The sequence below is a fragment of the Centroberyx gerrardi genome, chromosome 9 (assembly GCF_048128805.1).
Source record: "Centroberyx gerrardi isolate f3 chromosome 9, fCenGer3.hap1.cur.20231027, whole genome shotgun sequence".
Taxonomy (NCBI): Eukaryota; Metazoa; Chordata; class Actinopteri; order Beryciformes; family Berycidae; genus Centroberyx; species Centroberyx gerrardi.
Window position 1 is genome coordinate 31,900,727 of NC_136005.1, and position 23,894 is coordinate 31,924,620.

The 23,894-nt window shown below is 39.3% G+C and overlaps 1 protein-coding gene across 2 annotated transcripts; it reads right to left on the bottom strand.

The window, feature by feature from the left end:
- Positions 1-2,949: 2,949 nt before the first annotated feature.
- Positions 2,950-19,250, bottom strand: ttr (transthyretin (prealbumin, amyloidosis type I)). Of its 2 annotated transcripts, none has more exons than XM_071914962.1 (4): positions 19,180-19,250; positions 14,529-14,668; positions 5,315-5,450; positions 2,950-3,411 (listed from the first exon to the last, which is right to left on the bottom strand). In XM_071914962.1, the coding sequence occupies exons 1-4, from the start codon at positions 19,243-19,245 to the stop codon at positions 3,304-3,306; spliced, it is 450 nt and encodes a 149-aa protein (XP_071771063.1). In that variant the 5' UTR covers positions 19,246-19,250; the 3' UTR covers positions 2,950-3,303. The 2 variants fall into 2 exon arrangements, with proteins under 2 accessions (XP_071771063.1, XP_071771064.1); XM_071914963.1 differs by having other exon boundaries at positions 19,174-19,245.
- Between the last annotated feature and the right edge of the window lie 4,644 nt (positions 19,251-23,894).

The following is a 23,894-nucleotide window of genomic DNA, read 5'->3' on the forward strand; positions in this document are numbered from 1 at the left end:
AATCCACTTGGACTCCTCTCTCTGGGCTGTGTTCAGCAAGACTCTAGATTCACTAAGACTCCGTTGTGAGGGCAATCTGTGCATTTTTTTGCATTGCTTGAGCTGAGAGCGCAGAGTTTTCATCTTACTCACTAAGAAATTGATGCAAACCAAGTTGTGGCGTAAACAGCACTGTGCAAGCAAATAGCTCCCTTCATCAACAGCTGCAAGCACAAATTGCTTCAGCTGTAAGCCTAATCCAGCAAGGCTGGCACCCTTGCGCCCCAGAAACGCCTTTATGATTGGAGTGTTCTCCAGTCTGACCTGCGCTAAACCAGTCTGTGCCGGACCACCTAGTCTGTTTGATGGTCGGGTCTGGTTCATGTATGTAAATGTATGTAGAACACAAGAAGGTCAGCCTTGCAGCAATTATAGCAGCCATTTTGAATGGCCAAACTGTTTGTGGCAAAATCTTACACCACCTTTCAAAGGATGTTTTAAGCGCTACAGTAACTTAGGGAGTCGGTGTTGTGTGAAGTGTTAGTGAATTGGGCGCAATCTCAATTTGCATGGCCTCGCCTACAAATATATCTGTGGGCAAAATAAGGAGATTTACCTATAATTTGCATATGCATGACCATAACAGGCGCAAGGAGGCTTAATTATTTTGACCAGTGCAGTTAGACAACTTTCCACTCACTATGCGCGATTACTGAACAGCATGGCTTTGTGATATGGGGTTTTTGGTGATATGGTGCCCTCAGTGCTGCGCAGACCTTAAGTGAATCTGAACCCCAATGTTGTGCGGTGTTCTGGTACAAATTGGTTATGTGGGACAGTCGATGGCAAAGGGAATAGGCCTACTGCAGTTGAACTCTCAAAGGAATATCTGGATATTGTACATGTTTTAAAAAAAATGTGTTCACCAGGCACTTGCGACATTGTATGGGGAAGGTTTCTGAGACACGAATGAAAACCGAAATGCCACGTCGATGTTGTGCCATCCTTTAGCCAAACCAAATGGCACCCACTTGCCGCAAGCCACCTCATTAGTTTGCCGCTACGGTAGCTGAAGGGGAAAAAAAGGAAACGTCCTCAATGTCCCAAGTGCTTTATGAAGAAAAATAAGGACTGAAACTGAACAAATTGCCAAGATGTCCCATTCCCTGTTCTGACAGAGTTGTTCCATATGTTCTACCATGCTGAACTCAGTCCAGGTGTCCTCTGCCCTGGTCTATCAGCAGGGCACAGAGGTGTACTGTAGGTGGAGCTAGACGACCAACTTTGACATCACCCGCCGTCCATCGCAAGAGCACCGTTCAATATTGGGTGGGGTGTGAGCGGTGGGCAGTGGGAAATGTCAAATTTGCTCCTCAAAGCTCTCCTTCTCTCACACAGTACTGTACGTCATATTCATCTGACTGATGGGTTTGTCATTTTAAGACGCTTTTAAGAATTAATTTTGATGAAAAAGCTGAAATACACACCAATCTGGTTGAAAATGTCAATGTAGCACCCACTCTGCACATGTTCAGTACTTCATCTCTGTCTTGTTCTGCCTTTCATTGGCTAGAAGCATGTGCTAGGGTTTCCACCACCACCCCATCCCCCCCCCCCCCCCCCCCCCAAAAAAAAAAAAAACTACTTTTTACATGGTGAAGTTGACCTGTTAGCTATATCATCAATCTTCTACAATCTTTGGTAACAGCCAGTATAAGAGTTGAGTCTGGTGTTGAACCGTTAGACTTTGTAAAGATTTATTTTTTTCTTTTTGTCAACGGAAGACGAAATAAACACTTCATTGCCATGTTCTGGAAAACAACCCTGATGTGTGTGTCATTTGTTTCCCTGTGGGTATGATGATTTCCACATGGTCAAAGCGTATTAGATGATGTTGATGAACATGATGATCATAAATCTGAGAGCAGGGTTCAGGAGGTTACATTCATAATCCGTTTCATCATTACCTGCTTCAAATTGCTGTAATGTCGTCCACTTGATTATTACTTGCATTTAATTACTTTCAGTTACTATTGAACAATTTTGCTGCCAAAGCATAAGCAGCCAAATGGTTTATTCCAATTCAGCCAGTATTTTTTTTACAGTATTCATATTATTTATGCAATCAAATTATCCCCAACCTTGTATGAGAGAAGGTGTGTGTGATTAAACATGACAAGGCAAGTCAGTCTGCCGTTTAGCTGCTTTATTAGAACAAGTATACCACACACATCAGTGTTTGGTGCAAAACGGGCGTCAGTGACATTTTACATTTTGGCTGAAAATAAGTATTATAGATCATTGGAAAGCTTATGTTGAGCTCTATCTGATGGCCAGAAGAACACAAATCAAAATACTCAAGTGAAAACCCTTGATTAAATTTGGTGCAATAGAAGTGCAACTAAACTGAATAGCTTTTTATAACATATACATTTTCTGAATTGTAATCTCTAAAAGTATTGTGTGTTGTGTAGTAGAGTGTTGTGTTTTGAATAAAAAAATCATTGCTCTGCTATATAATTAGGGAAAGATCACTTAACGCCCCTCTCACTCATAACCCTTGACATATGAGTGAATTACAGTCAGTATCGTATGCATTGGGACAGTGTGCTTAAGTTTTTTTTTTGCTGCTATTTCATATCAAATGGAAGACTGAAAGACCACAATAAAAAACTGACAGTCCTTTAATAATAGCTAGCCTATTTGTGTGGCATTTTCTTTGAGTTCGCTAATGTCCACTCAGCAGAATAGAAACAGAATGAATACTTAAAGCAAAATTCCACTTTAGTTGATACCAGAGGAGGGGGAGGGATACCATTTAGGAGAGATAGTTCCTGTTTGGGAGACCGGATCTACTTTTATATACTAATTTTCGCGTAAAACAAGAATAGAAATACGACATGACGACTGACTGTCACCAACTTGTTAAATGTCAGTTTTCAGGTTATTTTCGTGGCCTCATTCAAACTCTACAAACACTACAAACTCGTCCAGCTGCATCCGATCTTGGTGAGTTGTTTATATTCTCGTTTTAATGGCGGTCAAGTGCCAAATAACCCCCATGTTAAAACTGAGTGGAATATTGCTCTAACAGTAATACAACAGTGTAAAGTTACATACAAAATAACAACGCTCTAGACATGAAAATTCATTTAACACTCCAGTTACTGTAAGTGTACCTGCTGGCAAAACATAAAGCCTCCTCCTCTTTTGTTGTAAAGTCCATATTACACTGTACATGTGTCAAGAGCCAAACACTTCAGCTTTAGCTCACTGCCCCAATACTTCCAGCATACTGTGTAAATATGTATTGTGTGTTCTGTGTCACTGGTGTGTGTTGGTGACGACGGCGGTGGTGGTGTAGGAGTAGGGGCTGAGCAGCAGGGCTAAGGTGTAGTGACGATGACCTTCAGCGTGGGCCTCAAACACCACCTGCACACAGGAAGAGCAAAGATGAAAACCTCCATAATACATATTTAGACAGTAGACAATACCAATATAAACCCATAGTGTCAATGAAATGACCATTCACACTTAGTATAAACAAAGATGGAAGGAACGAATTACATGTACTCTACTTTCACTACGAAACCAAACTCCTTAATTTTATCCCTGAAATGTTCTTCATTTTTCCATTACTTGAACATTAATTATCCATTAAAAATAACATAGCTTTAAAAAAGTAAGGTTAGTATCATGGGTTTATAAGGGATTTATTCATGGGTTGATTCACACTAGTAATTAAGTTCCTCTCTCCCGGAATTTTTTTATTAAATTAGAAAGTAAGGAGTCAAGATTAAGGGGGTGTTTAAGGAGGTTTTGATGGGATCTCCTCCACTAATAACTCCCTCAATTAATTTTAAGGGTATTTTGCATGAATTAAAGGGTGAATTAATGTACATTAATGAAAATGTAAGGTTATTTTAGGAGATCACTGGTTCGTGTTTTTTTTTTAATTTTTTTTTTTTTTACTTAACCCCTTGCATCCTGAGTTCCCCCTTCACTTTCCCCTTAAGTAGCTTCAAAGTTATAAAAAATAATTTTTCCACACTGTACGACAATGTCACATACATATTCTGTATCCGCTCATTCCAACGCTTCACTCTAGCTGCTTATATTGAGTGAATATTCAAACTCAAGACACTGCTCCATTACATCAAATGGAAAAATCCAGATGTCTTGTGCGTCATTTTATACACGTTTCCCTGTAATTCAGGCTGACATGTTTAGCAGTAGCAGAGTACAAATTTTGTAGACCACTTGCATCAGAAGCTGGCTAAGGGTAATTGTGTTGATCCATGCTTTGTTTATGGACTTTATTATGTTTTTTGTTTTTTTTTATTAAAATGACGTAGTTTGAACTCTGTCTTCTCATCCTTTTAGCATTGCAAGAGAAAGATCACATGTAACAATGCTCTCTTGTAAAAGTAACTCAGTAACCTTTAGTCTGAAAATCCTGAGTTGGACATTTTGGTACTCCTTCCCACCCTGAGTACAAGTAGGACAAAGTGCAAAAAGATGCATGTGAGACAGAGAACAAGAAGAGGCTATTAGTTGTTGATGACAGATGACTTTTGGCCGAGTTGTTCTGAGAAATGTTTCCACATATTGGCGACAAACAGGGACAGTAGTATAGCAAACACTGCTTGGACATCGCCCAATACTGGTGACACTCTGCTGCCGGTTTCCCAGTAGTGTGAGTTGATGGCTTCCCTGACCATACTGAATACACTGTCCTAGATTTATTTGCCTATGTCAGGCTTAAAGGGCATTTAATAGCATTTAAGAAGTTTTTCCTATGATCTTGAACAATGTAATCAATATATGTGAACATATTGGGACATGCAATTTATTAATTTACCCAAAACTGCATGACATCTAATGGTAACGAAATGAAATTGCCATCTGCTATTGGCTGATCTTTGGTGCCAGGTGATGTCACCACCTGTTGTACTCTATAGAAGGTAGGGGTGAATTATTCCTTTAAGGTGTATGGCAAATTAAACATGTATTTTATTTGGATTTCTACATCTAATTTCTACTTTCTATAAATGAGGCCCTTAATCTGCTGTATTTCAACCATTTTAAAATAAGGAACTGAAACTCAGTTATGTGCAGCTTGTAAGTTAGTTAAAATGTAAAAAAAATTGTGCAAAGCTTTATTCACTCGTACTTACTTGTATAAATCAGCCTTACTTTGGCTACTGAAAATTACCTATTCAGTTTAAGTTTTCAACATCTGGACAGATGAATGACATCCATGCCAGGAATAACATGAATTCGTAGTAATATGTCTTCTAGTGACTGCTAGGTGTGATGATGGGTTTATACTCACATCAGCCACTTCATGGAACGGCACACTCCCCTCAGCCTTCCAGTAAGCCTTGGTATCGAACTCAACGCGATACACTCCTGCCGGGAACGCCTGCTCTGTGATCAGATTGTGGACCTCCCCGGTCGCATCTGTCACTCTACAAGAAGAGGTCAAAGGTCACCGAGGTCGTTCACATCCTTTCCACATTTCAAACAGATAGTAAGCACAGAGTAACTGCACTCATTTTACATCAGGTCTAGTATCTGTCAACTACACAATGCCATAACAGTTGAAGAATCATCCAGAATTCAGTGTGAAGCCCTGATGGACAGTTTCAATCTGGTTGACACTGAAATGCTTAGGGAAGTGGTAACAACACTGAAGTCCTCCACATGCACCCTTGACCCAATCCCAACCTCTTGTTTTAAAAATGTTTTTAATTCAGTGTCTGAGGAGGTCCTTGCAAGTTTTAATGACTCGATGCAACGAGGTGTATTCCCCACAGCATTCAAGACTGCACTTGTGAAGCCTCTTTTAAAAAAAAGTAGCCTTGATCCCTCGATACCCAGCAACTACAGACCAATCTCCAATCTTCCGTTTTTAAGTAAAATTTTAGAAAAGCTGGTGAACATTCAGTTAAACAATTTTATTAACTCAAGCAATAAGTTGGAATTGCTTCAATCTGGTTTTCGGGCTAATCATAGCACTGAGACAGCCCTAGATAAAAGTAGTCAATGACATCAGGATACATCTAGATGCAAATAAACCTTCAGTGTTGGTACTACTCGATCTGCGCGCTGCTTTTGATACAGTTGATCACAAAATTCTTTTAAATAGACTTAGGGATCACATTGGACTGTCGGGAACTGTTTTTAATTGGCTTTCCTCTTTCTGGCAGAGAGTTCTTTGTTGCAATTGATGACAACTTCTCCAAAACCTCCAAAATAACCTGTGGGGTTCCCCAAGGATCGATTTTAGGGCCACTTCTTTTTAATCTATATATGTTACCCCTCGGTGATGTCATCAGGAGACACGGCATCTCTTTCCATAGTTATGCCGATGACACACAACTTTATGTGGCCGTGTCTCCTGATGACACAGGACCAATTGATTCCCTTTTAAAATGTATTTTAGATATCATATGTCTGGATGTCACAAAACTTTTTACAGCTCAACCAGGATAAAACTGAAATTTTAGTCATAGGTTCTCAAGCTCAGAGAGAGAATCTGGTCGCAAAATTAAATTCCCTTGGACTTACCCCAAGCCAACAAGCAAGAAACCTTGGTGTGGTCTTTGACTCAGATCTTAACTTTAAGGCTCATGAAAAAATATCGCTAAAGTGCGACCATTTCTCTCTCTGAGTGACACAGAGAGACTAATGCACGCTTTTATATCGAGCAGGCTGGACTACTGTAATGTTCTCCTATCTGGTCTACCCAAAAAAGTTATAAATCAGCTGATTCAGAACTCTGAGGCCCGAATGCTGACCAGGACCAGAAGGAGAGAACACATTACACCTGTTTTAAAGTCCTTACATTGGTTGCCTGTCAGTTTCCGCATTGATTTTAAAATTCTTTTACTTGTTTTTACAGCACTTCATGGTCTTGCACCGGCATATGTGTACAGTATGCTTACAGTATATGAACCAGTTCGGCCCCTCAGGTCCTCTGGCACGAGTCTGTTAGTTGTTCCAAAGTACAGGACTAAAACTTTAGGTGAGGCAGCTTTTAGCTTTTATGCTCCGAGCCACTGGAACAGTCTGCCTGTGGATCTGAGAGCAGCTGGAAGTGTTGAAATCTTTAAATGTAAACTTAAAACCTACCTCTTCAGCCTGGCTTTTGATTAAGAATGGTTTATAGAGTTTATTTACTTTATTTTATTCACTTATTTTATTGTTTTTATGTTGTTTATTTTATCTGTTATTTTATTAATATTAGAGATGACACTGACTTCCGGCGGCATGGAGTGACCACGCCAAGCTCTCGCCACAGCCCTCTGCGAATTATACTGTAAATTCTACCACAGAAAACGCCAAACAAAGAATATATCCTATCAAGGTACGAACCTCATATCCGTGTCCCTATCACTTCTGAAGTAAACTTTGCCGGATTTACTAAACATCCTAATGACATCAAAGACTCGGGCTGCAGCCAAACAATCAATGGAGAACGCCGAGCTTGCCTCCGTGATCCGACAAATCATGCGAGAAGAAATAACAGAAGGCTTCGACAACAATCTTAAGCCTATCAAAGAATCTTTAAGTGACTTACAAACAAATGTTGCGTCATGCATGAGTAAAGTTAAAGAACTTGAGACCGCAGCCGATGCAATGGAAACGACCGCAAAGTCTTTGGAGGAGGAAAATAAGTGGCTCAAGACGGAGGTGTGCAAATTGAAAGAAAAGACTCTGGCTCTGGAGAGTCATAGTAGAAAATTTAATCTGAGAATAATCGGACTGCCAAAGGGAATTGAAGAGGGCAAGCCAACCCAGTTTGTGAACAAACTCTTTTATGAGATCTTTGGCCAAGACGCGCTTGGACCGTCTCCTCTAATTAATATTGCACACCGCACCGGACCAGCGGAACACGACAGGCGCACCATGATAACACGGCTGAACAGTTTTGAAGTGAAAAGAACCATCCTTCGCATGACTTCAGAAAAGGGGAAACAAGGGCTACAGTACCGCGGCCATAGGATAAGCATCTACCCCGACATGACATCGGAACAACGGGAACAGCATGCCACTTTTAACGAGGTGAGAGCACTACTACGCAAGACCAACCTGAGATACGGAATCGTGCAACCAACCAAGCTTCTGATCACTTTCAACAAGAAGACGCATTCCTTTACGCAGGCATCTGAAGCGAAAGACTTCTATATGAATGAGATCAAGCCAACGCTGGAATCCTAGATGCGCTCTCTGCCTATATGACTCGGGGCCGACTGTCATGCAGATGCAGATATGATAAGACTGAATTCCATTAATATTTGCACTCATGAGAGACAATTCCAAAGGTATATCCGCTTAGCCATCTGGCTGTTCTGTTTGTCTACTGGTTAAGTAGTATTTTTTTATTTATTTATTTATTTTTCCTTAGTGTTATTATTATTAATGACGAGTCTTTCTTCAGAAATTATCTTCGTTTGTTGTTGTTGTTTAGCTATATTATTATTTTTTTTATTTTTTTTCTGAGGTGATATTGGACCTCAAAGACCGTCAATCTATACCAGCATACAAGAGACATTTTAGTGTGGTCCTAAAGAAGTAAAAAATTTTCTTTATTTTTTTTTTTTTTCTGCTTTATTTTTTTTATTTTTATTTCATTCTTTTTTCTGTTGGTATGAACAAAACAACTACCACTCTCCATTGCTGTGAACAATGATATTATTGACTGATCGAGTGACTGGTTGGGGGTGGTACTATCAGAGGGCTGATGGGTTAAGCTTTTCCATGCCACAGCTTTGCAACGTGAAGCAGAGTAAAGGGAGTCAGAGAGAAGGGTACAGTAAATATAATGTGATATGTTATTATGACTTTTTTCCCCCTTCTCTTGGGAGGCAGGGAACTGAGGGGGGTATGGGAGGGTTTATGGCTGCAAATAAGAGTGGGGAGGAGGGTGGGCTCCAGGTGAACTGTTCAATTTTATTGAGTAAGATGTACATGCTGACACATAATAAAAAATGTGAATTATACTCTTCCGTATTATGGCCAAATTAGTTACTCTTTCATGGAACTTACGAGGCCTTAACACTGACCTGAAGATTGCCAGCTCTCTTGATATTATAAGCAGAAAAGGGGCAGATATTGCGATGCTTCAGGAAACACATGTTATGGAAAAAGATATATATAAAATTAAGAATAATAACTATAGAGTTGTTGCCTCATCATCTGCTAATAATAAAGCTAAAGGAGTTATCATACTCATGTGCAATAGCTTAAAGTTCCACATTGTTGATAAAGGGAACGACCAAGATGGGAGAATCGCCTATCTGAAAGGAAATTTCGTTGGTGAGAAGATTGCACTTATTACTTGTTATGCACCTAACTCCTACGAACCTGTTTTTTTTTTTACTTCTTATCAAGAATTATTACCAAAATGACTGGTTATCAAATAATCTTAGGGGGTGATATGAATGCTGTACTTGATCCATTGTTAGACAGATCCACATGCACCCAATCTACTTCTTCTGCCAATTCCGCTTTAAAGAGACTGATATCCAATTTCTCATTGGTCGACATCTGGAGACTCCAGCACCATGCAAGGAGAGAATAGACTTTCTTTTCTGCAAGACACCAAACATTCTCAAGGATAGATTACATTTTTGTCTCCTCTGGAATGGTTCCTTCTGTACAGAAAGCTGAAATTCATTATATGTCTATGTCAGATCATCATGCAAATTTGTGCAGGTTCGTCTTTCCCAATGTTCCAACAAGGGCCAGTAGATGGCGATTTAATCTGACATTGCTGCAGAACAAACAGTATAGCGACCAATTTAAAGCTGGCTTTCACGAATTTATTTTACTTAATAAGAATTCAGTCAAGGACATTCGCTTCTTGTGGAGTGCAGCTAAGGGATATATTCGTAATAAATCGATAGCATTTTCATCTGGTCTAAATAAGACACAACTCAAAACTATTTCTGACTTGGAGACCATTCAATCAGCTTTAATTAAGCAACAGCAAAATCAATTTGATTCAGATAGACAAAAAACATTATCTAACATTGAAACAGAGTTAAATGCGTTAAATCTAAAACGAGGTGAATTTCTAGTGCATAGAGCGAGACAATCCTGTTACTTAGATGGCAGCAGTCCAAGTTTTTTATTGGCAAGTAAAATTCGGATGAACGAACGATTAGCTGATATTCCAATTATTATGAACAATGAGGGAGTCCTACTTAATGACCCGCACTTAATTAATCTTGAATTTCAGCACTTTTATAAGATCTTGTACACGTCTGAATTGGACACATCAACAAAAGAATTGGAAAGCTTTTTTGTAGGTTTGAAGCTACCTAAACTTACAGTCAATGACATGAATTTTTTGGACTCTCCTATAACACTACAAGAACTATATGACTCTTTTAAACTCATGAAACAAGGGAAATCTCCAGGATGGGATGGTCTCCCTCCGGAATTTTACTTGCAGTTTTGGGCTGACCTCGGTCCAATACTATTAGAAATGATACACACAGCTATCGATCAAGGGGGTTTCCATAGGGACGTAAATACTGCCATTATTTCATTGTTACATAAGAAAGGGAAAGACCCTATTTTATGTTCCAGTCACAGACCTATATCACTTATAAATACAGATATCAAATTACATGCTAAGGTCCTAGCCTGTCGACTTGAGACAGTTCTGCCAGTATTAGTACATCCCGACCAAACAGGCTTTGTGAAACATAGACTATCATCTGACAATATCCGCCGCCTCCTTCATATTATTCATGGAGCATCCAATTTGCAGTCACCATGTGCTGTGATGTCAGTCGATGCTGAAAAAGCATTCGATAGGCTCGAATGGCCTTATCTTTGGTATACAATGCATAATATGGGATTTGGTGATAAATTCATGAATATGTTAAAAATATTATATCACAACCCAACAGCAATGGTTTTAACAGGAAATCAGTGCTCTCCACAGTTTCCTATTGCACGCGGTACAAGGCAGGGTTGTCCTGCCTCAGCATTACTATTTGCGATTTCCCTTGAGCTGTTGGCTCAAAAAATTAGAATATCTGAGGCAGCTAAACCAACAAACAATTAACAATACACACCACAAAATATCTTTATACGCCGATGATTTATTATGTTATATGGACCAAGTACCTACAACACTCCCAGTCGTTCTTGACATATTTACGAAATTTAGTGCAATATCTGGTTATAAGATCAACTTGACTAAGTCCTTATTACTACCTTTGAATGCAGCAATGACAGATCTGGATGGAAACACAGAAATTCCTGTTGTACAAAATTTTAGATACCTGGGAATAGATATATATCCATCTCTAGATAGACTTATAATCCAAAACTACAAAAGTATGTACAAGTCTATAAAGGCAGATATTGATAAGTGGGCCAATGTATCATTAGCTGAACGCATTTCAATAGTGAAAATGAATATTCTACCAAGAGTAAATTTTTTCGCTAGTATGCTACCACTGCCACCTCCTCTTGGATTTTGGGACAAACTTCAAGGTCGTGTCTCAAAATATATCTGGAAAGGACAGTTCCCTAGAATTAGAACAACTATATTACAGCATGACAGAATGTCTGGGGGTCTAAATGTCCCAAATTTTGAATTGTATTATTGTATTATGCCTTCATGCTTCACCCTTTAAAGAATTGGTTTAATGATAACTCAAAGGTGCCGTGGATAGAGGTCGAAAAGCAAATAGTGTCACCTTTTTCACTTAAAGACGTATTGTTCTCTGCCTTGTCTGACCATTATTGTTTCGAACATTTTGGCCCGATTGTTGCTCATTCTATTTATATATGGAACTGTGTAGAAAAACTGGGCGCTTGGAGATTGGATTGGCACCTTGATACTCCAATATTCAGGAATAACCATTTGAATATTGGGGGGAAACCAATCTACTTCCCACAGTGGCAAAATCAAGGGATTTATACTCTACCAGACATTATGAATGACGAAGGATTAAGGTCCTTCCAAGATCTGAAACATGATTTCAATTTGCCTGGGTCATCCTTTTTTTTTTATCTGCAGTTACGCACTGCTATGCGCACATATGGCGTGCCATGGAATCAGCCTCTCAAAATGCACCCAATGGTGGAAATGATGAGAACTCTCCATCCAGGTGTGGGTTTTGTGTCATATGTGTACAAAAAGATGCAACACAACACTCAAGGTTATATGGGAATTGTTAAAGTTTGGAATACCGATTTGAAAAATGATGGCTTGACAATAGATTGGAAAAGAGTATGGAGGAACATTTCATTAACATCTCGCAATTACAATAATCAGTTGCTGCACTATAAAATGATTCATAGATTCTATCTATCGCCTAGAAAGTGTTGCCAACTACAGATAACCCCCAGCATTTGCTCGCTATGTTCACAAAGGTCGATTGGCACCTACATCCATATGTTTTGGGAATGTTCAGGTGTAAGATCATTTTGGGTACAGATTGCACAGGTCTTATCAGATATTATTGGCACTGAAATACCATGTTTGCCTAATGTTATATTGTTGAATGACGATTCCTCCCTCAATATATTAGGCAAACAAAAAAAAATTTTCTTCTGTGGTCTTACAGCAGCAAAAAAGATTTTAGTAATGAGATGGAAACCACCGCATGTCCTTAAATTAGATCAGTGGATGTCTCTATTTTATAGTATACTTGTTTTAGAATCATCAATAGCAAGTGTAAATGGTGCAAAAAGAGAAACAGTTGAAGCACTTACAGATGCAGCCGAATTAGTCAAACGGCATATATAATACTAGTGGGGTGTAAAGTATATTATACTGTATTGTATTGCATGTATGTATGCATGTGTATGTATGTGTATGTATATGCGTACATGTGTACTGTATATGCTTGTATGTGGGCTGTATATGTATATGTATATACGTGTGCAGTGCGTGTGGGTGTGCGTGTATGTGTATATGTGTGTGTGTGTATATGCGTACATGTGTACTGTATATGTACTTGTATGTAGGCTGTATATGTATATGTATATACGTGTGCAGTGGGTGTGCGTGTATGTGTATATGTGTGTGTATGTATATGTGTATGTACATATATATGTATGTATGTATATGTATATACGTGTGTATGTGTATATATATATATATGTATGTGTATGTATGTATGTATATGTGTATGTATGTATGTATATGTATATGTATGTATGTGTGTGTGTGTATATATGTGTATGTGTATGTATATGTGTATATATGTGCATGTATATGAAACACTTTGCACTATTATACCCCCCTTCATTCCTTTTTTTTTTTTCTTTCTTTTTTTTTTTCTTTTTGTTTGTTTGTTTCTCTTTAATATTTATTTATTTATTTTGCCTTTATGACTGTTGTGCTTTACCGCGTTTCTGTCAATGGGTAATACCTGGGACGATCTTGGTGTGTTTCCGATGTCTATTCCCATGGACTATGTATTGTAGTTGTGCATTCGCTACTTGGTTGACCCAGCCTAATTATGTGGGTCTTTTCGCTGGCGTACTGTGGATGTTTTGTGGATAGTAGGTCAAGCAACGTTGTACTATTGATGGCTTGACACACACATGCACGGAACTTGTACATCTAAATTTATTTGTTTGTTTTTTGTTTTTGTTTTGAAGAGGCCTGAGAGGGGGAATGGAGAAGGAGAATGCTAGCGGCCCAAGTCATGTATATGAATCAATAAAAAATTGGTCATAAAAAAAAATATTATTATTATATATTTTTGCTTTTAAATCTATTTTAATTGTATTGCATTGTCATCATTTTTATTTTTGCATTGGTCTCAAATTATTTTTACGGTCTACACGTGTTCTGTCTAATTGTCCACTTGTCAGTCATCTGTGAAGCACTTTGAACTGCACTAACCTGTATGAAAGGTGCTATATAAATAAAGTTTTATTGATTGATTGATTGATTGATTGATTGATACAGTTTTTGCACAGGAATAGAAAATCCGAGTAGTAGTGTCAGCCAGGAAAAATGTTATTCCTTTAGTTTCTCTCAGTTTGGTCTGACATGAAATATTCAGATCTGTGCAGTGTCCGAAACTTGACTTTTTGGCTCACCTGCCAAGGGCTGGTAAACTAAAAAACATGTACCTGCCAAGAATAATTTTTGCCAGGCTGAAATAATTAATATACATTTTTCATTTAAATATGTCACCTTATTCGTTTTCACTGCTATTTCATGTATAGAATCAGGCACTGTGTGTGAATTTAGAATTTGCTCACTCATTTATACAATGGATCAAGTTTGTAATTCACCATGAAGTGCAGCAGAACTCAAACTGAGGCATTCAAACGTTATCATCTAAGAGTTGCCGGCCAGTGTGGCAGGTGACCATTATTGATTTATCCATCAAAGAAAGATTTCACCAGCATTTGGCGCTGGACAGGTGGTACATTCGGACCCTGAATCTGTGTCAGAAAGGTTAGAAAAACAGATTTTCTGTTCTTTTGCATATCCAGCAGTTGAAAGAGCAAATCAATAGACACAAATGGGCTAAGTGGCATGTTTTCATACATACCCATTAGCAATCTCTGTCCATTCTCCATTGGTGCCCTGCCGAGACACCTTGAGTGTGACGGATCCGGCCGGTGAACCCTTCACCGCATCCAGGATCTTCACCATCAGAGGACACTTGGTGTCTGACTCGCCATGCTTCTCCTGCAGCATAAACACAATGCAGCACTGTGACTTTTACACTTTTACTGTGACATTTTCTATTTTTGTAGTATTTTTCTTATTATTACTGACTTTTTTTGTGTGGCTTTTTTGCCTTTATTAGATAGGTAGTAGTAGAGATTGACAGGAAAGCTAGGGCAGAGAGAGGGGGGATGACATGCAGCAAAGGGCAAGGGCCAAATTTGAATCCATGCCGCTGCGATAAGAACTTCACCTTTGTCCCTCTCCTTCGTAGCTCTTTTAGCCTCTTCTGTTCTTTTTTCATTTTGTTGCTGAGGGTTCAGCAGTTACAGTCCTGTCTTCCATGTTACCACTATCTGCCATATTGATTAGCTTCAAACTGTGACTGTTGTCTTCCTGGTTTGGTTGAGGCGCCTCATTTCTGCTGTAAGTCAGTACGGCACTTCAGTATGCGCCAAATCGTACCCAGGGATACAGAGAATGAACAGACTGAAAGCAGCACATAGACTAAATTTAGAGCAATTCTGTTGTTTTTAAAGAATATTTTTTGGGCGTTTTGCCTTGATTGGATAGCTCAAAGTGAAGAGAGGGGGATGACATACGACAAAGGTCCTGGGCTGGATTCAAATCCAGGACGTTGTGGTTATATGGTACGTGCCTTAGACCACTGAGCCACCAGGACGCCCCCCAATTTAGAACCTGCAATAAGCAATAACCAATCCTGAAACTATGTGGAGATTCCATTGAGACATAATGATATAAGCCAATATCCACACAGCAGCCAGCTGTGTTGCTCTTTTCACCTCTTTTCTAAAGCTTGTTGTCAAATTCTGGTCCAAAAAGAAGCTCCTCCCAGACCATTCAGTAGCTTTTCATTTAAAAAAAAAAAAAACTAGCTTATCTCCTCCCTCCCTGTTTAAAAGCGGCCCTCACCCCTTCCCATTCCTGAATTCTCATAATGGTGGAATCGATGAAGGGAGGGAGTGAACTCAGTACACTAGTAAACTTGCTACCTAGCTCTTCACTTGTCATTCAGCGGTCGAAAGGCCTGGCAAAGCAAGACTGGTAACTGGCGAGATTTCTCCACAGGTACGTTTAGCTTAGCTATTAGCATTTATACACAGTTCTTTGCAATTTTGACCTTGGCAGGCCTCCGTAGTGCAGTAGCTTTGGTGTGTGTTATTTACAAATGTGTTGCGGTTTCTGTCGCCCTCTAGTGGTCAGAAAATTTCGCTTATTGCAGCTTTAAGTTTTTCATTAACCAAACAAATCTTTTGTAATGTTACCTGAATCTAAGTTGTTCTGCGTAATCCTTTTCCAACAAAATCACATCATATCAAGATAAAGTGGGACTGTCCAAATATAAATAATTTCTCTTAATCACTGTGCCTGTGCACAGTTAATTCAAAATGCGTTTTACGTGCAACCGGTTCCTTTCAGTCCAGTTGTGCGCATGTGCAACTTGACTCAAGTCCATCGAAATCTGACAAACTCCATCTAAGTCTGACACAAGACAGCTAAACCTGACGCAAGTCTATCGAAATCTAACAGAGTACATCTATGAATGACAAAGGTGGCTGATGATGTCCTAAAATGGCCACCGTAGGTATGTGTGGCCTCCTTGGTGCTGAAGTTACGGTAGATGTCTGTTGTAATAATTTATTAATTTTGTATTATGATTTTTTTAGACATACTCTATAATGGCTTGGCATTTAGTCCTCATTCAAATTTATGGTCTGTCTGGGATGTGAGTTGCATTCAGATTTGATACAGTATCACTCTGTGTAAAGCTTAGTATGGCATGTCAATCTATGATGTAAAGTATAGTAGTAGCCTACATTGTGTTTTACATTTGTCTGTAGTATGTGTGTTGAGCCTGTAGTTTAGCAATAAGTTCATGTAAATCTATGGTCTCTGTCACCATAGTAAATTTCACATGGAAGGAGGGGGGCACTTCAAGTGTGGTCACCCTAGGGCACCACACTGTGTTAATCTGGGTTTACTCCAAGCCAACTCATACTGTTTTGAATTACAGTATGCTTGTGGGGATTAGTCAGTACTTGCCGCTGGAACTTTGGGAATGGAGAATTTGGAGAAAGGTGACCGTCAGAAACAGGCCGCAGCGTACAGACTTTTTAGAGAGACAGCTGAGAGCCATAAAACAGAAGTGGGAAGAGGCCAAGGAAAAGAATGGTCTTGCTGAAAACAACGGCAGTCTTGGTTGAAGATGGTTAATGATTTTTCTTCTTTTTTTTTTGAGTAGCATAGCCTAAAAACACTGTCGCTCGCCTGTTTCGATTAAAATGAGGAAATGATGATGATGATGCACAAAAGGCATGAAGAATCCCTTAATTACTAGTGTCTCCACAAATCAACCCATGAATAAATCCCTTAAAGCTACACTAAGCGATTTTCCGACCACTAGAGGGTGACAGAAACCGCAACACATTTGTAAATAAACCACAGCAAAGCTGCTGGACTACGGAAGCTGCAAAAGACAAACCTAGTGAAGGACCGTGCATAAAGGCTAATAGCTAAGATAAATGTACCTACGGAGGATTGTCACCGGTTACCAGTCTCGCTTTGCCAGATTTTCCTCCCGCTGAAAGTTACATGTCCCGGTTACATGTGAAGAGGTAGGTAGCAAGTTTAGTAGAACAAGTTTACACGCTTGCTCATCGATTCTGCCATTACGAGAATTTTTTTCCAGAATGGGAGGGGGAGAGTGCTGCTTTTAAACATCAAGGGAGGAGACCAGCTAGTTTAAAAAAATGAAAAGCTACTGAATGGGTCGGAAGGAGCTTCGATTCGGTCCGAGTTTGACAACAAGCTTTAGGAAAGTGGTGAAAACAACAACACAGCTGGGCCGCGTGTGTGGCTGTTTGTTTATATCATTACGTCAAAAAAATCTCCACGTAGCACATGTTAACTTCAGGATTATAGGGTCTGAAATCACTTATTGCAGGTTTAAATACCTATGATACTACTTAGGTTTTTAAAGCTGTTAGTTTTAATGGATAATTAATGTATATGTAATGAGAAATTAAGGACATTTCAGCGATAAAATTAAGGGGTTTGGTTTCGTAGTGTTGTGCATGTGTTGTCAAGTTGGTGCATGTGTTTTCTCAATTGTGTACGTCTCCCACCACTTATTAGAACAGTTTAATCTTTTAAGAATATTTTATCAACACTGTATGATGTGTTTCTGAGATTGCTCTGTTTCCACTAAATTTTGCAGCTGTTATGCAACAGATTTTAGGGAATTATTTTAGAAAAAAAGAAACTGGTCCTGTGTATTGACAATGATAGCAGTTTTTGTGATCTTAATAATGAGTGCCATGGTGAGTTATTCCTGCTGTTAAGTGGATAATAGAAATTGTTCTACTATAGTTGCAAAAAAGTCATCACATTAAAATGTAAAGAAAGATCATCTTAGCAGATTTGTTGCAGCTGATTATGTAATTACTGCCGGATAATGTAGAAATGTAAGAAAATTTAACAAAAATGTCCCTCTAAATGGCTTGAAAATGTAATAAAACCTGTTGATGTAATAAATTGCAACACATTATTATTAAAAATATGTGATAATATAACATCACATTATTACATCAGCTGGTGATTATTTATTTATTAGGGGTGAAACATAATTTTAATAGATAGTCATTGACTAATGATATAAAAACTCAATCTTCTTCTAGTTATTACATTATTAGTCCATATTATTACATCATCAGTTAAAAATATACACCCTTTATAAAGTGATAATTACTGATAAATATTGTGATGTTATTACATTACCTGGAATTTACTACATTAACATGGTTTATTACATTTTCAGCTCATTTAGAGGGACAAGTTATCAGTTTGTACATGGTTTGTCTTGTATCCAGTCCTGTCAAGCATTTTCTAAATATTTTAATTGTGTTACTTTTAATGGTTTTTAACAAGCTTCATTCATTCATTGATTGCTTGATAATGTAACTCATTTAAAGTCTTTAGCTTGCAAAAATTAAATTTCTTTTTCTCCTTTCATGATTTTTGCCTAGAGCAAATCAGGTGAAAGGAGCAAGACCTGTAACAAGTTCTGGACTTTCGAAACTTGTGTGAGTTTCTATGGTGAAATTTTATAGATCAGTGGTTCTCAACCTGGGGGGTCACAAGATAATTAACAGAATGTGGAAAAGCTATATTCTAATACAATGTTTAATCGTTGTGGTAAATGCTTTTTTTTTTGTGAAATAATGAATATTTGTAACATTTGAATCTTCCAGTAACCAATCCAAAAAGTCATCATTTGGTGTCCAAGTTAACCATTCTGCACCTTGATGCCTGTAAATGTAAGGTTGTGAGATGGTTTCGCTTCCTATTTGGAGGTAGTTGAAAACACACAACAGCGCTACAAAACACACTGCCTATGGTGCTATAGTAGACTGTGACAATGCCTTTTCCTCAGAGGCTCGCTTAAACCTTTGGTACACTGAGGCAATGTTGTCTACATACACACACACACACACACACACACACACACTCACCGTGGGGGCAGCATTGCAGAGCAGGACAGCAGAGGCTAGAAGCAGACTGAGCAGTGATTTAACCATGCTGGAGCCCCACTGGTCGTCCTACAGACAAATTAAGAGACAGAACTAACTAGCATATAGACATGACCGCCACGGCCTCAGCTCTCTTATATAAGCTGCCGTCCTCCTCCTACGCCCACTCTGCTGCCAGCTCTGTTGACCAAGTCAATACCTGGACAATGAATAACTCAGACAAATCCGGCTTTGCAGCAAACCAATATAGAGGGATTAGAAAATGTTGGCAGCTAAGGCGATAATCTGCCAGTCCCTCAGATTATGTCTCATACTAAAACACAATGGATGGGTCAGTTCCAACACTGTGAGCTGCTTAGCATATTTCAGCCCTGTGGTAACTTTGCTGCCCACACAACTATTTGTCACTAGATACAATTAAAAGGCTAAATCGCTCAAAAAACATTTTATGGCCTGCATTTTTGGTCATTTTGTTGTGTTTGTTGAATCAGAGAGGAAAAAAACCTATCCATGATATAGAAGTGGAGTATTTGCTGAGTATATTTCTCATATGCGTCCAGCGGAAGTAAAGCAAACCTTTGATATTTGAGGGTCTTGAATGAGACTTGCACCAAGCATGGCACCAATTCAAAATTGAAACATACCGCTGCCAGTATAACATTATTTGGGTTGATATTTCCCTTTAAGGTGGGCTCAACTAAACCTTTTTTGGCGCAAAAAATGAAAAAGGGGCACCTCTTCCACCCGCACCAACCTGAAGCCACCTGGTTTTCGGGGGCATAAGTGCATGCTGATATAGCCCCCCAACTGGGTTGGAGTGAATATTAATTTAGGCTGAATTAGGTCACACACACACACACACACACACACACACAATCTCTTTCTCTCTCTCTCACTCTCAGACACACACACCTTACGCAAGAGTGTGTCTTTCAGTGGCATGGACACTCTCTGAGAAGGCGCTTTTTCATTTTTTCTAAGTGTTGTTAGGGCCGGCCTCATATGACTTTATATAGTCTAATAAATACACAAAGACAGATGTATTTCTTTGGAGTTTCTCTGCACTCCATTTGATGAACACACCAAACCCTTCCTCCTTTCCAGGTTAACCGTAACACCCACGATATTTGAAGTTTTGACTAAGGATTTTCAAAGTACAGGGCTTGAAATGGGCTTGCTTACTGTTGTGTTTTTTTGTTCCTAACTCTGTTGATTTATTGGCCACTTTAGCAGGTGTTTAACCTGTATTTGATCATTGTATCCCAAAGGACTATTTGGCTGTTTGAACACTGGAGTTACATGTGATGTTCTGTGGTCAGTTGACTAAAGAGTTGATTACATGCCCTGCTCAGACTCTTGATAGTTGGAATATTTGTCGCAGCTCCTTGGTGTGATTTCCAGTGCTGGGAGTGTTCACGTTATTAGTTAAATTTTAAATTGCTGTTCAGCTGTATCATTCCAAAATGCTTGTAAAATGTTAATGTTATTCAGTGTTTTAATACAAGCCGGCATATTTTCTTTTCAACTTACCTCTGTGTGGCATGATCCTTGATCTCATACATGCTCTGTAGACAAACGTAAATAGCCCATACACTTAAAGAGTAACTAAACCTCAAACCCAAATCTGTGGTGAAGCCTGACATCTAATGGTGAAAAGTATGGTACTGAACTGGCCATCTGCTATTGGCTGGTCTTTGTGCTAGGTGATGTCACCACCTGTTGTACTCTATAGAAGGTGCCATCACCTGGCACAAAGACCAGCCAATAGCAGATGGCCAGTTCAGTACCATACTTTTCACCATTAGATGTCAGGCTTCACCACGGATTTGGGTTTGAGGTTTAGTTACTCTTTAAAGTAGTTGGTACTAAGTACAGACCACATTGTAAGTGGTACACATGGCTGACTCTGCAGGCTTGGAACAGCCCGCTAAAGGGACAGCTGACTGTGCTGACATGAGATGGCCTGCTAAGCAGATCAGAAACCGAACTGTATTAACAAACAATAAGACCTGAGAACAGTGTACCACAACTCAACCCGGCTACCATATCTATACTATGATATGATACATAACTCTAAAAAGGTATTTGCATCTAAAATCTTTTATGAAGCACTTTGTAACTTCTTGATTTCAAAGGTGCTAAGAAAATAAAACGTACCTACTTACTTACCATTAACAGTTAATACAGTAGCCTATATAGTATATAACAGGTCAGAAACCAAATTATACCAACAATTATAGACTACAGGGACGGCTGACTCTGCTTCAGACAGCTTGCTCAGCAGATCAGAAACTGAATTGTATCAACAAACAATTATACCAAGACCTGAGAACAGTGTATCACGACTCACTCCAGCTACCATATCTATACATAATTCTAAAACCATTTACGTCTAAAATCTTAGGAGGCTGCAGCTGCTGCTCTGAGCTAATAGGACGGCTGACACTGCTGGCATGGAACAGCACACTCAGTAGATCAGAAACTGAATTGTATCAACAAACAATCATACCGAGATCTGAGAACAGTGTATCACAAATCACTCCGGCTGCCAAATCTATACTATAATATGATACATAACTCTAAGAACCTATTTATGTCTAAAATCGTACTATTTACAGTATCTATAATCAGAGTCTCAGGTGTCTCTTGGGTGGAGGGGGGCTGCTGCTGCTCTCATCCCAGCTAGCCTTCCTCTTCCTCTGACTCAGGAAGGCATCACAAGGCATCGGCACATTTCTGGGCCTGGGGAAGGTACAGAAGACGGACAGCTTCATGTGGCCCTCTGGACTGTAGTGTGACTGTCAGTCAGCCTCCACCGGCCCTCCAGCTCCCCTCTCTCAGAGCAGCAGACTGGGGAGAAGACCCTGAAGAAACGGCTGCCTGCCACCTTGAAAATAAGACCACAATGGAAATAAATGTTTTGTGTAACACTTTCATGTGCCATCCTCTGGGTTCAATGTAACACGGTAAGTCTTTTAACTTGTTTGGTTATTTTTTTTGCCCATAATAAATTCAAGCAATCAATCACCTCCATAAGGCAGACGTGGTTCCTGGGGTCTGCCTTCAGGGCTGCTGGCTCGATCTTGCCTGGGTGGCTTGGAGTCACAAGGGAGCGAGCAGAAGACCTGGAGGCTGCTGTGGACACCATCACAGCTGCCGGTGTTTCCATCACAGGACCTAGGGATGGGACAATATATTGAAATTCAATATATCACAATACAAATCTGATAATATGTATCGTGGGGCAAAAAAATGAATCGCAATATTAGCTAGGTCTATATCTTACTCTGCTGTAGTAATCACAAATGAGAACGCTTGCCCATCACAATTTCACAAGCTCTATCAAAATGATATTATTTGCACTTTGTAATGACATTTTTATATTGTTGTTTACTACTTGTTTCTAGCAAGCCAATGCCATTGCTAGAAAGATTTGTGGTTCAGAAATAAACATTATTCTGCACAGTCATACTTTGTTGTCATTGAACTTTTATCTATTACATTGCATCGTGGTTGCAGTATTTCCCCTACCATGGTTGTGCAAATGATTCGGTTCGTTTTATACACCAAAGTTTGCCGGCTTGGCAGTGTTTGCCCCTTCAGGCAAATCACACAGTATGTCACCACCTGTTGTACTCTATAGAAGGTGACATCACCTGGCACCAAGACCAGCCAATAGCAGATGGCCAGTTCAGTAACCTACTTTTCACCATTAGATGTCAGGCTTCACCACAGATTTGGGTTTGGGGTTTAGTTAAAGAAACAGAAAACTCCACCCAACCGGTGAGCCGGGCCACTTGAAATAAACGCACAATCAAATGACAGGCAGAGACAGTTTAATCTAAGCGGAGTTGACAGGTTGTGTTGTGAGAATGTCGGGAAAGAAGAACTAGATATTCTGTCTTATTTTCAACACATTGTGAGTGATAAAACAATGTGTTCAAGTGAATTTAACTTGTAAACAGACAAAAATATCATTGTCATTTTCTCATTATCCATCTTTGTGACTGAAATTACTATAGTGTAAAGTTTGCTACCTAGCATGGCATAGTATAAGGGTGTGTGCCCTTATACTACGGTAACCTGGTAGTAATGTAAATAGATGATGACCTGGATGAGAGTTGTCTTTAATGATGCCCTGTGCCCTCTTCTTACAGCGGATGGTATAGATTTCTGACAGTTGTGGTAGATCGCTACCCGTTATTCTAGAAGCCTGACTAATAACTCTGTTCAGCCACTTCAGATCTTTTGCAGTCATATTACCAAACCATGCCACTAAGCCGCCAGTGAGAATGCTTTCGATGGTGCACCGATAAAAATTCACCAGAGTTCTGGTTGACATACCAAATTTCTTGAGACATCTGAGAAAGAAAAGCCTTTGTTGAGCTTTCTTTAGTATACAGTTGGTGTTGACAGACCAGGTAAGAGAGTCAGAGATCTGTATTCCTAAGAACTTAAATGAGTTAACACGCTCAACAGCCGAACCATTGATGCTTACTGGAGTGTGGCTGGCTTTATTCTTCCTAAAATCTATGATGATCTCTTTGGTTTTGTCAACGTTGAGAGATAAATTATTATCTGTACACCACCGGGCCAGCTCCCTCACCTCCATCCTATAGGCGTCCTCATCATTATTGTGGATGAGACCAATCACTGTGGTATCATCTGCACACTTAACAATATGGTTATTGTGATGC